Source organism: Cricetulus griseus, chromosome 4, assembly GCF_003668045.3.
Source record: "Cricetulus griseus strain 17A/GY chromosome 4, alternate assembly CriGri-PICRH-1.0, whole genome shotgun sequence".
Classification (NCBI taxonomy): domain Eukaryota; kingdom Metazoa; phylum Chordata; class Mammalia; order Rodentia; family Cricetidae; genus Cricetulus; species Cricetulus griseus.
Genome location: NC_048597.1, coordinates 100,281,622 through 100,296,861, shown reverse-complemented (window position 1 = coordinate 100,296,861; position 15,240 = coordinate 100,281,622). Strand labels below are relative to the sequence as shown.

At 50.2% G+C, this 15,240-nt stretch overlaps 1 protein-coding gene and 1 long non-coding RNA gene across 2 annotated transcripts; one reads left to right on the top strand and one right to left on the bottom strand.

Annotated features, from left to right (window-relative positions):
- Positions 1-369: 369 nt before the first annotated feature.
- On the bottom strand, positions 370-5,539 carry Sds (serine dehydratase). The gene is made up of 7 exons (XM_035443273.1): positions 5,387-5,539; positions 4,559-4,598; positions 4,165-4,304; positions 3,968-4,059; positions 3,167-3,394; positions 1,573-1,697; positions 370-575 (listed from the first exon to the last, which is right to left on the bottom strand). Exons 1-7 carry the CDS (start codon positions 5,537-5,539, stop codon positions 370-372), a joined length of 984 nt encoding a protein of 327 aa, XP_035299164.1.
- LOC118238654 lies at positions 2,056-5,137 on the top strand. The gene is made up of 3 exons (XR_004769501.1): positions 2,056-3,469; positions 3,775-3,931; positions 4,027-5,137. It is a non-coding gene; the product is annotated as an uncharacterized LOC118238654 (long non-coding RNA).
- Positions 5,540-15,240: the final 9,701 nt, after the last annotated feature.

The following is a 15,240-nucleotide window of genomic DNA, read 5'->3' as shown; positions in this document are numbered from 1 at the left end:
CTTACACCAGTCCCCTGGGAGACCCAAGTGACCAGCTTTTGTGTGGGGAGCATCTCTCCTCTGGGAGCCAGGGCAGGTGTGGCATGGTAGCCAATGTCTGTCGTCTCAGCACTCAGGAGGCCCAAGTAGGATCTCCAACTTGAGGCCAGCCTGGGCTGCACATAAACCGCATGTCACAAACGAACAAAATCTAAGAGTCTTTGCTTTATAAATATATATATATATATATATATTTGTTTATTTACAATGAAAAAGTGCACATTATAAACATGTAAAGGGAGGGTGGGACCACTGTCAGGTGCATCCCCTGCCCACACTACTTAGGGGTGGCTGGTGTCCCTCTCAGGGTGGCCAGGACAGCAGTGGACATCACTTGGGCAGTCCATTCAGGCCCAGCTGCACCTTAAGGGCCTGCAGCTGCGCCAGGCTGATGTTGCTGCCACCACACACAACGACGACCACTGAGGCCAGCGAGGCTGGCAGCCGGCCTTCATCCTGCAGCCTGCGCACCACTCCACTGTACACTGCGGCCAGTGCTGCCCCACACGCAGGCTCCACCAGGATCTTCTCATCATCTGCAGGAAAGGGGGCTGGTCAGCTGTCAACACCATTAAGTCTTGGACCAAACCTCTCGCCGTGGCTGGGAGCAGTTAGGCTGAACCCAGCCTGGTTTCTTCAGCCTATGCTGAGCTCTCAGGCATCTGAGAGGGTTATAGGAGCCTAGGTGTGTGGCACAAGCTGCAGTTATTAACAGTTGGCAATGTGTATTATCCTTTATGGTCTTTTTTTCCCTCCAAGACTGGGTTTCTCTGTGTAGCCCTGGCCATCCTGGAACTCGCTCTGTAGCCCAGGCTGGCCTCAAACTCAAGAGATCCCCCTGCCTCTGCCTCTGAGTGAGTGCTGGGGTTAAAGGCGTGTGCCACTACTGCCTGGCAATTTTTTAATTAAATTTTTTCTCATCTACTTTACATACTGATCACAGTTTCCCTTCCCTCCTCTCCTCTCCTCCCTCTATCCCCCTCCCCATTCACTCCTCCTTTGTCTCCATTCAGAAAGGGCAGGCCTCCCATGGGAGTCAACAAATATAGCACTTCAAGTTGGGCAGGACCAAGCTCCTCCCCCTGCATCAAAGCTGAGTGAGGCAACCCAGCATGAGGATTGGGTTGCCACATAAATGCCAGGGACAGGTCCTGATCTCACTGCTAGGAGCCCCACAAACACCAAACTACAGAAGTGTCACAACCATGCAGAGAGACTAGGCTTGTCCCATGCAGGCTCACAATCTGAGCTCCCAAGAGCTGGGGTCAGCTGTTGGGTTTCCCATTTTATGACCTTGATCCTCTCTTCAACAGGACTCCCAGGGCTCAACCCAGTGCTTGGCTCCCACTAATCCACAAGGATGACCCCAGCTAAGACTCCTATCGATAGTGGAGAGGATGCCTTAACTGGCCATCTACTGTAATCAGAGTGGTGACTGTCCTAATTGTCATCAGAGAGCCTTCATCTAGTAACTGATGGCAGCAGATGCAGGCTCACTCTTTCATGAATGGTATTAATTAAGTCCATACATACCCACAAACTTCTCGATGGCAGCCACAGCCTCCTGGTCTGAGATGACCTCAGAGAAAATGGGATGTTCGTAAAACAGCTTCAAGGTCTGTGCCGCCACAGTGTTCACACCCAAGGCCTTGGCAACACTGGGAGATGGGAGTGGGGATGGGAAGAGGAGTGGGAAGCAGGCACAGGAAGGGAAGACAAGGCAGGAGGATGTATGTGAGAGGCAGGAAGTACAGGTGAGCGGTGGGAATGGGCACCCCTGCCCAGCCCCGGAACCAGCAGTGAGTGGTCTCAGACTGGCCTGACTCAGATATGCCCTGTCCCCAGCTCAGAACCGCCACCTTTGCTCACATGCCTCCTGCCCCAACCTGCCAGGCTCAAGAGGAAGGCCTCCTCTTCCAGGGTTTTTTGTTTGTTTGTTTTGTTTTTAAGATGTATTTATTATGTACAGTGTTCTGTCTGCATGTATGTCTGCACATCAGAAGAGGGCACCAGATCTCATTATAGATGCTTGTGAGCCACCATGTGGTTGCTGGTACTTGAACTCGGGTCCTCTGAAAGAGCAGCCAGTGCTCTTAACCTCTGAGTCATCTCTCCAGCCCCCCCCCCACCCCAACTCAGTTCTGTAGAAGGGGAATCAGGAACAAAGATAGGGCAGTAGATGCCCCAAGGTCATATTAACTCAGGGTCCAAAATGGCTGTTTGAGTGCCAGCTACTGCACCCATACTCCATCTGGCAGGAAAGAATAGTGTATCAGGACACCATCATTCCCAGAAATCTGGAAGTATCCCTTTACCTGATTCATTCTTCTCTGCTTATGACGGAAACTGTCGTCTCCCTAGAAATCTCTTCTAGCTGTACTCAAGGATGCCTAGTGTAAACCTTGTCCAGTCTCCCTTGCAGCTAGGTGTGGCCTTGTGACCAAGTTCTACCCAATGGGCAATAAGAGGAAGTACAGACATCTTTGATTGCCCAGGGTTGGTCTATGAGAGTACTGTGTGCCAAACAGCTGAAACAGCTTAGGTAAGGCAGACCAGGTTCAATTCATTCACAACAATTTCAACTCTAATGATGGGTTTGCTGGTGTGTGACCTTACTCTTGGTGGAGGAGCAGCCCCACTTTGTCTTTAAAGTTTAGGTGCGTCCTTCTGCCCTCACTTCCTGTTTTCAGGTGGAGTGTGGGTGTGATGGCTGGCACAAAGCATCCACTTTGGACTCTAGGTCGACACACTCAGAGTAGTGAGGCAACAGACTCAAGGAACTTGGCCCCAGTTTCAAGGAGCTGTTCCTAATAGTCCCCCCCCCCTCTCTCAAGAAGGGAGAAACAAAGTTCAATTTTGGATTTGATTATAAATTCCTTGCAGGCAAGATGGTGTCTCTCCCCCCCCCCCCTGCCGTCCCCAGGGTCAGCCAGGGTCTTGAACATCTTGGAAGCCAGAAAAGCAGCCAGCAAAGAAGTGAGGCATGAGGACCTCAAGAAGTGATGGACATTACCTACCATTATTCACATAAAGACCCAGTTGTCCCACACACATACCTGTGTGACTTTGGGCAAATGACCAAAGCCTCTTTTCACTGTGTGTATAACAGGGAGGTACCTAGGCTTACCTGGTGATCTTGGGCAGGGTGACCAGCTTTCCTTCCTTGATGGCAGCATGGAAGCTGTGGGCGCCAAAGGTCTCCATGGCAATGATGGGCACATCCTCCCAGCCCACCTCTTGCAGCCCCTGGACTACTCCGCACATCAGGCCCCCGCCGCCCACTGATAGCACAATGGCTCCAGGCTTGGCACTCAGCGTTTCCTTCAGTTCCTTCACGATGGAAGTATGGCCTTCCCTGGGCAGGAGAAGGGTGGCAGGTCAGGGATGGACTTCCTGAAGATACAATGGATGGCTGAAGATGCCAGATAAGGTCTGTATTTGTTTCCATCCCAGGGAGTGGTGAAGCCCAGAAATGGTCCCTGCCCATGTGAGCCATGGTCTCATAGGACACTGACTGTGTAGGAGACATGACCCCACCCCACCCCCATCGAAGAGGATGGCTGTGGGAGTGGGTGGATAAACACCCACTTCCTACCCATCAGTGGACACATTTCCTGGATGCTCATTCTCCCCAGACTCCCAATGTCCCCAGGGGCTGAGGTTCAGTTGCCCATGGCAGATGTTATCACATGAGAGCTACCTTCATCAATGTGTCCCCACCTCATTTGTTCCTAGTCACCCCCAGATGAGCTGATCTCCCCAACTCTGTGTCTGGAGACACCCCACCCCCCACCCCCATTGCTGATGTGTGCATCTGGGTCTTTGTGTGTTCTCTCCTGCATAAATTGGGTGTGCAGCATGGAGAATCAGCAGGCATTACACATTATGGCAGGTATGTGCAGTAAGGAGTGAGGTGGCCCCAACTTACCAGATGAGGGGATGATCGAAAGGGGGGATGTACACCCACCCTGGGTTGTTCTTTTCCAGAGCCTTGGCCAGTTGGATGGCCTCATCCAACATCTGCAGGGCAATAGGAGCAGAAAGAGAATGAAATGACGAGGACTCTGCCCAGATGTCAGGAGCCCTCTCAGCCCTGCCACCTGCCATCTGCCGGTCCGCACTCACCTCTCCCACCACTTCAACTGTGGCGCCTTCACTCTTGAGCCGCTCGATGGTGAGGGCAGGTGTGGTGCTGGGTACGACGATAGTGGCTGGGATGCCCAGCCTTCTGGCAGCATAAGCAGTTGCCATGCCCGCGTTGCCCGCTGTCAGGGTGGCAATGGAGAGGGCGTCGGTAAGGAGGGTCTGCGGCCCCAGGTGGGGCGGATCATTCCCTTCCTGTCAGGCTCTGGACTCCCCTCTCCTCCCAAGTGACCTCTGCCTCATCCTGGAACCCCAAATCTGGACTTCTATGAATGGGCTTACTGCTGCAGAGACCAGGGCCCAGAGAGGTGATGTGCCTGGCCTCAGGACACACAGTCCAGGATAGGAAGGGAAAGAAAGCCTCTTGATTACTTACCTGAAGAGCAGACAAAATGTTTACAGCCTTGTTCTGCCTTCTGTGGAGACAAGAGGAGAGGTCAGACTATCTCTCGGTCCCTCCCACTGGAACATCTTCAATCCACATCGAACCCACCTTTCTCCTCTTGGCATCTGAACCTCCCTCCCTCAGGCGTATCTTCCCCCAAGGAGACTGGCTGGGGCAAGGGGGCAGGTGTCAATCTTGAGGGACTCTCATGGGTTGGCACCCCTTTGCCAGAGGGAATCCTGATATGTATAGCCTATTCTGAAATTATTTTCTGTTTAGAAAGATTGTACTTATTTAAGATTTTATTTATGCATATTCAGAGGGCAGAAGACAGCATCAGATGCCCTGGAGCTGGAGTTAGAGGTGAGACACCAACTTGGATGCTGAGAGCGAGGCTCTGAAAGAGCCTCAAGTGTTCCTAACTGCTTAGGTATCTCTCCCAATATTTATTTCTTTTTAAATTATATGCACATGGGTGTAATTGCTCTTGGAGATCATAGAGGGCGTCAAAATCCCCTGGAACTGGAGTTACAGGTAATTGTAAGCCACCATGTGATTGCTGGGATCTGAACTCAGGCTCTCTGCAAGAGCAGCTAGTGGTCTTAACTGCTGAGCCTTCTAAACTCCAGCCCTGATGATGATGATGACGATGATTAGAAACAGAGTCTTGCTATGCAGCCTAGGATGCTACTCACTTTCCACCCTGTTGCCTCAGTTTCCTGAGTGCTGAAATCTTGGTTGTACGTCTGCACACCTGGCTCTAGAACTGTCAGGTAGGAGGGAGTGCCCTTCCTGCCAGGATGCCACCCTGCCCTGTACCGTCTTGCAGAGGTGCCCAATGCCTCGGATCTTGAAGGAGCCTGAGGGCTGAGAGCTGTCCATCTTTAGGTACACACTGGTGCCAGCCACTTTAGACAGAGCCATACTGTCACGAAGTGGGGTTTTCACGTGGAGAGGCTCCTGGGCCGCCATGGCTGGGAGGCAGGGAGGAGATGCAAAAGGTCAAGACAGCTGCCCTCCTAAGCTCTATGACCCTCCTTCATATCCACGATGATAAGGAAAGGGCACAGAAGAAAATCTCAGCTGCCCCCCCCCCAGGAGCTGGAAGGTTATGAGCTCAGAAACTTCCTCATATGGCAGGGGAAGGCTCTTGCATAAACATCCTTAGGCTGCAGACTTGGGCAAGTCCAGAGGAAGGCTCTTACACAAACATCCTTAGGCTGCAGACTTGAGCAAAAACAGGGGAAGGGGCTTGCACAAGCTGAATCAGAATGTGTGTGTGTGTGTGTGTGTGTGTGTGTGTGTGTGTGTGTGTGTGTGTTCAGAGACCAGTGATCAACATCTGATGTCTTCCTCTATTACAATCTAGTTTATTTTTTCAGGCAGGGTTTCTCACTGAGCCTGGAGCTCACTGATTCAATTACACTGGCTGGCCAGTGAGCCCCACAGATCCTTCTGTCTCTTGATCTCTAATGCTGGGATCAAAGTTTGTTTTTTTTTTTTTCTGTGCTTGGCATTTTTTTTGGGGGGGTGGTTCGAGACAGGGTTTCTTTGTGGCTTTGGAACTGTCCTGGAACTAGCTCTTGTAGACCAGGCTGGTCTCGAACCCACAGAGATCTGACTGCCTCTGCCTCCTGAGTGCTGGGATTAAAGGTGTGCACCACCAACACCCAGCTCTGTGCTTGGCAGTGAGTTAGTTCTAGGACTGTGGACACAGGTCCTTATAGGAAGGGCTTTCACAGGAGGCCCTTTCACAGACTAAGCCATCTTTCAACCCCACATATGATTTAAAAAACAAACATACAGTATGTTCTTACTATGTAGTCTAGATTAGCTTTGAAATTTTTGTTTGTGTTTTGAGGGGTTTGTTTGTTTGTTTTTCAAGACAGGGTTTCTCTGTGTAATAGCCCTAACTGCCCTGGAACTCATTCTGTAGACCAGGCTGGCCTAGAACTCACCTAGCTTTGAACTTTTGATCCTCCCATTTCAGTCTCCCAATGGCTGGGATCACAGGTGTGTCCCACCATGCCTGGTGTTCAACACATACAATTTTAAAAAATGAGCCTCTGGTCTTGGTGCAGGCCTGTATCCTGGTACTTGGGATGTGAAAGCAAGAGGATTGGGCATTCAAGGTCATCCTTGGCTACATAAGACCCTATCTCCAAACAAAAACAAAAGACCCCCCTCTCTCTCTGAAATAGGGTTTCTCTGTGTAGCCCTGGCTATCCTGGAAGCACTTTGTAGACCAGACCGCCCCTGAACTCAGAGATTCACCTGTCTCTGCCTCCCAAGTACTGGAATTAAAGGTGTGTGCCACCACCACCTGGTGGCTCTCAGTTTTTTACAAATAGAATTATAGATTTTTTTTTCTTAGCGTGGAGATCACACAGTTCCCACATTGAGAGGAACCCTTTCCAGGCTACATGACAAGTTCAGGTTTAGCTAATGGCACCATGACAGTGAGGAAGCCTTTGGGTTAACACTGGCTCAGCCACTGTCACCTTGCAGCTCAGTGGGAATCCCTAAGAGAGATCTAGGGCCAAGTAGGATCAAGCCTAGGCAGATGGTGACTCACGTGTACATGCATTTGTGCGTTTGTGTGTAAGTGTGTGCGATCCTGTGCGTATATGAGAGACTTGCACTTGTTGTGATCTTCCTGCCTCAGTGTCAAGAGAGATGGACTCAAATTCATTGTGATTCTCCTGCCTCTCAAGTGCTGAGATTGCAGGCAAGCCAACTAGGCCCCCCTTTCTAGTAGACCTCTTGAATGACAGCCAGGGAAGAAGGGCATGCCAATCAAGGGTACCTCCAAATTTGTTTGTTTTATCTTTCAGCTAGGTCCCATCCTGACACACTGGGCCTCCTCTGGATCTAAAAGGCACAGCTGATGTAGCCTCTGGCTGGTGGGTGGTACCCACCATGTAGACCCCTTCCAGGTGGCTTTGGGAAGCCCCGCCTGGTCCCTGTCTCAGGTTGCAACATTGGGGACCTTTGGAAAAATGATACTCCGCAATGATTCCCACCCCAGAGAGCAGTCCTACCCGGCTCCATAGATGGTGAGACTCTTGAGGAAAAGGCACAGGGTGGGGGTCTTAGCAAATGTAGCTGGTGCAGGGCACTAGCTCCAGGGCAGAAGTCCCTCCCTTGTCATTTGGCTCACATGAGCACTCAGTAAACACAGCCTGTCACATCTCACCCAGTGGCATCCTGAGCTTGAGGGTCCTACCACCGTCCCATTTTACAGATCAGAACACGGGGACTTGAACTGGATGTGCCCCAGCCCCTCTCCCCTTCCCTGGGTACCCAACTCTGGCTGTCTCTGGCTGTCAGTTCTTGGGTGAGGCTGAGGCTGGGGGCCACGTACCTGGCACAGAAGGAGCTGGACAAAGCAAGCTAGAGGGGTAGATTTTGTCTGTGTCCTGGGAGAGTAGAAGGTTGGCAGACAGCTTTGCTCCAGGGCTTTATTCTCTGGAGAAACTGCAGGGCAGCCAATAAGGGCCCAGACAGGCCACTCCCCTAAAGCCACGCCCCCCCTGGTCCAGTCCCGGGTGGTGGTGGCAGGGGAGGGCACTCAGTTCTGGTCTCCATCCTGCTCCTCAATCTCTGTCCACTTTCCCTTTCCTCCTGGTTTCTTCACTAGCAAATGAAGACACTTATCTCTCAAGGGCCTGTAGGACCTGGGGCATGGAAATGGGGTAGCACTAAAGAGCCTTTGCCAGGGGCCCTGGGGTCCATCCCACAACAACAGGAAAGCCAGGTAGTTGCTGGACACCAGTATGTGGCTAGGAAACAGCCACAGCCCAGCCACATGGCGGCTCAGGACATCAGAGGTGGAGGCAGGAGAACTTCGAGTTCGAGGTCAGCCTGGACTAAAGAGTGAGTTCTTGTCTCAAAATAGAAAGAAGCGGGGGAGGGGGAGGGACTCTCAGGTCACAGAGCTAGTGAGAGGCGGGACTTGGGCAGGACTCCCAACCCAGTGATTGACAGAGCTGCTTACTGCCATCCTCTAGGGACTCTACATATAAAAGGGCAGATGGGTAAGACCCAGGAGATTGGGTTCAAGTCCAGGCTCTGCTGTTACTAGATAAGTGGTTCTGGGCAAGAGCCTTTGTCTCCCACAGCCTCTGTTTGTTCATTTGTAAATGGGGATGAGAGCCACACCTCTGTGCCAGGCTTTGGAGATGTGAATGAGTGTTAGATGACAGACATGAAATACAACAGGCAGCTAGTGTGTATTAGTAGTCTTCATCATCACCATCACTACAATCACTATCGACACCATTATCACCATCACTACTACCATCACCTTCATCATCACCGTCATCATCATCACCATCAACACCACCATCACTACCATGACCTAGATCTGGGGGTGGGTCTTACATCTAAAAATCCTTCCAGCTCTACTCCAAGCCTCTGACCTGTTTCTGGCTGTGTGAAGAGGCCTGTGTATCCACAAGGGTACACACACACACACACACACACACACACACACACACACACAGGCAAACGGACTGACTGCTTCTTTCTCTGGCCGCCCTAAAAAAGCTCTCTTGTCTCACTGGCTGGACTGAGAATACAGATGAACACAGTTTGACAACGGCACAGTCGGCTTGCCCAGGCATACCCACCCCCAGGCAGAACAAGTTGTGTGTTGTCATTGCTCCCTCTGATCACCCACAACAGGGATGACCACAGGGTGTGGGTCAAGGACATGAGATAGGCAAGCTGGGATGACATGGACATCACAAAGCCCTTGTGTGGATATAGCCATCTTGTATCTCTCTGTACCAGCAACCGATTGCCAGATTAATGGAGTTCTGCTCCCAAGCCATGTATCTCCTCTGTGGAGGTGTGTGTCATGTTGTAGGTAAGGACAGGCCTGGAGGATGACATTTGCTGAGAGTCATCAGGGCAGAAGCTAACTTGGAAAATGCTGTCTTGGGGAGTCAGTCTTTAGGAGCTCAGAGCTAGGCAAGCATCCGACCCACACAGCTGTATTCCCAGCCCTGGCCCCCACCACCTTTTCCAGCCCCTTCATGAGTGCCTCCTTCCCACACCTTGATCCAGTACAGCCACTCCCAGGGTGATGTGATTTTTGTATTCAGGAGGCGCTGGACAGTGTCTGGAGATATTTATAGTTGTATCACAGTGAAGAGCATCATACTTAGTTACTCGCAATGCCTGGGGCAGCTGTCCCACAACAGAAAATGAGCTGGCTCTAGGTACCAAAGGTGGCATCTGAGGAACCACTCCAGGGTAAAGCAGATGCCATTCAGCCCTCCTTGTTCTGCTGTCTCTGTTCCTGGAACTGTGGCCATGACTTAAACTCAAGTGTCCAAAACATGTTCTATCCAACTGCTACTGAACCAGAGCCCTGAGACTCATCACATGGACATGGTGGCTCACACCTGTCATCCTAGAACATGGGAGGCTGAGGCAGAATTGCTACAGGTTTGAGGCCAGACCGGGGTACAGAAAAAGACTCTAAAGAAAAAAAAAAGTGTCTCTAAAGAAAAAAAAAGTGGCCAGGTGTGGTGGCACAAACCTCCCAAGCACTTGGGAGGCAGAAGCGGCAGGATCAGGAGTTTGACATCATCCTTGGCTACCTAGTGGGTTCAAAGCCAGCCTGGGATACATGAGACCCTGTCCCATAAAAGTAAAATGTTGGGCTGGAGAGATGGCTCAGAGGTTAAGAGAACCGACTGCTCTTCCAGAGGTTCTGAGTTCAATTCCCAGCAACCACATTGTGGCTCACAACCATCCGTTATGAGATCTGGTGCCCTCTTCTGGTGTGCAGATATACATGGAAGCAGAATGTTGTATACATAATAAATAAATAAAATCTTTTTTAAAAAAGTAAAATGTTACACACACACACACAGAAAGAGAGAAGAGAAGAGAGAGAGAGAGAGAGAGAGAGAGAGAGAGAGAGAGAGAGGAGGGAGGGGAAGGAGGGGGAGAGGGAGAGAGAAAGGCTGGTAAGATGGCTCAGTGGGTAAAGATACTTGCTGCCAAGTCTGATGACCTGAGTTCCATCTCTGTACCCACACAGTAGAGAGAACTGACTCCCACAGATTGTCATGTTTGTGTGCCATGGTACACAAACAACCCTAAATAAATAAATAAACAAATCTAAAAACATTTTAAAATAATTTATTTAACTTTACTTCATGTGCATTGGTGTGAAGGTGTCGGATCCCCTGGAACTGGAGTTAGAGTGTTGTGAGCTGCCATGTGAGGTGCTGGGAATTTAACCTGGGTCCCTTGGAAGAGCAGTCAGTGCTCTTAACCACTAAGCCATCTCTCCAGCCCTAAAACTATTTTTTAAATGTTAAAAAAAGAGAAGAGAATTTGCCTGAACAATGAGCCTTCCTTGTTTGTGTCCAACCTTTGTGGTCCCAGCTGAGGACTTGGCAGCCACTGGGCTGGTTCACTGTGGTTACCTGCTGCAACCCTTGCTAGATGGGGGCGGGGGAGCTCCCAGAACCCTCTTGGGTTTCCTGGTGGCACTGCCTGTTGCTGACTCCCACTGTGCGTCATTCCTAGTGACAAACAGTCTTTGCTGATCCCTGATGTGTAAAATCAGCCACAGAGCCAAGGTCAGGACCTGGCAATAGCTAAAGGCAATAGCCTCTCCCAGGGGTTATCATTACCCATGGTGACCCATGCTGGACATGGGAGCTGGCCAAATCCAACGCCCTGAGAGACCCTCAGAGAGACGTGGCCACAGTTTATTGGCAAGTGGTCTGTAGCAAAAACAAACAAACAACAAAAACCCCCTCATGCCAAGTGTACATACAGTGCTTAATTTGACAAGGTTTTTTATTTTTCTTCTTCTTCTAGGGGTTGCAGCAAATGCAACTTGGGTGGTAACTGTTGAGTTATGTGGGAACCTTCTGTGCTTCCAGCCCAAGGCATCCTGTCAGGGGCATTGGACAGCAGTGTCAAGGCCTCTTCCCCACCCTCACCCCCCACTCCAAACATCTATGTTTTCATCTCTGTCACAAGCTCTTTCCATTTCTCTGAAGCCCAAGTGGTTTTGTTCTATGAGACGGGTATCTCACTATGTAGCTCAGGCTGGTTTTGAACTCTTCATTCTCCTGCTTTAGCCTCCCAAGTACTGGGACTAGAGGTATACACCACCCTGCCCAGGTTAGCTAAGAGTTCGTTTGCTTTAAGGCAGGTTCTCCTGCAGCCCAGGCTGGCCTTGAATTCCTTGGTAGCCAAGAATGGCCATTATCTTCTGATTATCCTGCCTCTACCTCCCCAGTGTTGGGATTACAGGCATTCACTACCATACATGGTGCTTAGCTATGAGTTTTTAAGTCTCTCAGGAGGTGCACCCAGGCTGAATGTCCCTCGAAGCTTGGTCCCTGGTCTCTGTGCCCGGTGACCCAGCTAGTCACATTAGCTTTTTGCACCTAACTCCTTCCCTTGTTCTGAGTTGTGATGGTTGGGTGCTGGGTGGCAACAGAGTGGGAGGACAGGGTGACCACAGGACTGTGACCTTCCAAAGAAGATGGGATAGGTTAACTTGGCTGATGGAAATAAAGCCCTAAAGTCGTATTCTCAAGTCTGCAATGATCAAATTTGTTGGTCAGGGATGGGGAGTCTTTGAACTTGGCCAAACTACACTGAGTAGTGTGTGGGAAGACCTGGATTTCTTTGCTCTCAGTCGCTGCTCACTGGCTGTACTGGTGGCTTCACCTTCCAGGTCCCTAGTCCCACCTAGTGGCTCAGAAAGTCATGCAAGGAAGAGTATGAGGTAAGACTTGTGACAGAGGGTGGTTGGCAAGTATGGGATGTTCCACCTACCTCAGCCGAAAGGTCCCTTTGTCCTGGGGACAGGAGGCACAGCTGGGGCTAGGGTGGTGAAATGAGGGTTAATGAGCAACTGGCCATGGTGGCTGTTTGCTGGCCTGAGGTGTCAGGGACAGGAGCTGGCTGACAAACATAGCATCACTCCCCACCCCACCCCACCCCCAGGTCCAGTCAGCAGCTGTGGAGCCCAGTCCCTCTGCGATTCAGCCTCTGGTTCTGCCCCTGTTATGCGACCTTGTGCAAATGACTCGGTTTCTCTGAAACTGTTTCCTCGGTGTCCGATCACTGGCATTTTTTTTGTTGCTTTCAGATAGTTGTACATTTTGTGATGGAATGACATCACGGGCTTCTTTGCAACTTTGCTGTATTCTCAGATGACTTCTTTTACAGCCATAGGAATGACAACAGAGCACCAGCTGTAGGCCCCAGGCTCTGCTCTACCGGACAGGAGCCTTGTGTCCCTCCCCACAGCAGTGCAAACAAGGCACAGAGAGGTTGGGTGTCCTGCCTAGGGTTCCTCAGCCAGGAGGTGGTGTTGCTACTATGCGCAGCAGAGCCCTGCTCCATGATCTGTGTTCTAGATACTGATTGCACGACCTCCTCCATAGGAGCCCTGTGCCTATTCTGCTTTCTTTCATTCTCTGTTTTCATTAAAAAATTTAAAATTAGCCGGGTGTTGGTGGCGCATACCTTTAGTCCCAGCACTCAGGAAGCAGAGGCAGGTGGATCTCTGTGAGTTCGAGGCCAGCCTGGTCTACAGAACGAGTGCCAGGATAGGCTCCAAAGCTACACAGAGAAATCCTGTCTTGAAAAACAAACAAAAAATTAAAATTACATTTATTTATTCTGTGTGTGTGTGTGTTTGTACACATGCATGCCACAGCATATATGTGGAGGTCAGAATTCAATTTTTTTGGTATCAGTTCTCTCCTTCCACTATGTTGGTCCTGGGAACTGAACTCAGGCCGTCAGTTTGGTGACAAGTGTTCTTACCTGGCAAACCATCTCAACAGCCCTATTTTTCTTTTTGTTTGTTTGCTTTGTTTTGAGACAGTCTTGAATTCATGGCAATCCTCCTGCCTCAGTCCCTGGAGTGCTGAAATTACAGGCATGCCAGCATTTGGCTTGTACTATTACTTAATATTTTTCTTTTAAAAAAGATTTAGAAAATAAAATCTGTGAGTTTGAGACCAGCTTGATCTACAAGAGCTAGTTCCAGGACAGCCTCCAAAGCCACAGAGAAACCCTGTCTCGAAAAACCAAAAAAAAAAAAAAAAAAAAAAAAGATTTAGTTCAGCACAGTAGTACACACCTTGAAATCCAGCACTCAGAGGCAGAGGCAGGAGGATCTCTGTGAGTTCAAGGCCAGCTTGGTCTACATAGTGAGTTCCAAGCCATGCAGGGCTACATAGTGAGACCCTGTCTCAAAAAACAAAACAAGCAAAAAAAAAAAAAAAGAGGAATTATTATTATTTTGGATTTTTGAAATGGTTTCGCTATGTAGCTCTGGCTGTAGACCAGGCTGGCCTCAAACTCACAGAGACCTGCCTTCCTCTGCCTCCTGAGGATTAAAGGTGTGAGCCACCACTGCCTGGCTATGACTTATTATTTTTAATTGTGTGCATGGTGTGTGGGGTTATGTGAAAGTGAATGCAGACACCCATGGAGGCGTCAGACATGCTGGAGTTACAGGCTGTTGTGAGCCGCCTGATGTATGTGTTGGGAACTGAACTTGAGTCTTCAGGGTATCAAGTGCTCTTAACAACTTAGCCAGAGTGGCCCCCCTCCCCCCTCCCGTGTGTGTGTGTGTGTGTGTGTGTGTGTGTGTGTGTGTGTGTGTGTGTGTGTGTGTGTGTGTGTGTGTGTGTGTGTACATTCCCATGCATGGGTGTGCAGCTATAATCCTAGCACTTGGATGGTGGAGGCCAGAAGATAAGATGTCCAGTGTCATCTTCGTTTACATAGCAAGTTTAAGGCTAGCCTGGACTACCCAAGATCCCATTGCAAGAAAAACTAAAGAGACTCCATTCTTAGGGGCTTGTGGTAGAGAGCTTAGCTGACATGTGCAAAGTCCTAGGCTCGATCTCCAGTGCTGGCCATGAGAGCCTTGAGAATATGTTATTGGTATACCACAGGCATGTAATAAGTGCAGATTCTTGTCTACAACTGAGGTATTCCTCTCACCAGGAAGCCTTCTCCATATCTGACACTATAGCCATTGCAAGAGCTTCTACTCTCTGTCCTTTTTGGGTCCTTAGTGCCTTCTGCAAGAATGGGTACTTGATAGTGATGGGGGAGGGGTTAATGTGAGGGCAGAGTTGAGTTGGGCAGGGTCCTAGCTGCAGATCATGGCTAAGCAGCTCCATTTGACCCCAGGTAGCCTGGGGTTAATCATCAATCATGAGAGGGCAAGAGGTCACACTTCCCCAAGGGACACCTATGTTGCCTGGTCCTTCCTGAATCTTGCCTCTCATTTTGTATTTAGGGAAACTGATGCTCAAGATGGATGAGGCCCTGGGTCTCAACGTTGTTCAGTGAGATGGGGACAGAGGGAACACAAGAGTCTGACTCTTCTTCGTGGGTGCTGGAGAGCCCACCTTGGGTCTTCATACTTGCATGGGGGAGCATTTACCCAGAGTCGTCTCTTCAGAGCCTTCACTCTGGACTCTTCTAAGTTCTTCTGTGACCCTAGAACTCAGCGTGGTTTTCAACCCCCACCCCCACTCCACACCTGCCTGGGCTCCCAACATCCCACAGCACCGGCTTCCTGAGCATTGGGACAGAGCAGGGGACATGCTATCTTGTTTGAGGTTAAAGGTCTCAGGTCTTGGCAGGTGGTAGGTGTCTGG

What these genes read in the sequence shown, in the direction of transcription:
- Sds (XM_035443273.1), bottom strand. Translation starts at nt 5,539, where the DNA reads ATGGCGGCCCAGGAGCCTCTCCACGTGAAAACCCCACTTCGTGACAGT. An exon ending in ACATTTTGTCTGCTCTTCAG is followed by an intron (nt 4,305 to 4,558) that starts GTAAGTAATCAA and finishes CCACCCTGACAG; the next exon opens with CGGGCAACGCGGGCATGGCA. An exon ending in CAGTTGAAGTGGTGGGAGAG is followed by an intron (nt 4,060 to 4,164) that starts GTGAGTGCGGAC and finishes ATTGCCCTGCAG; the next exon opens with ATGTTGGATGAGGCCATCCA.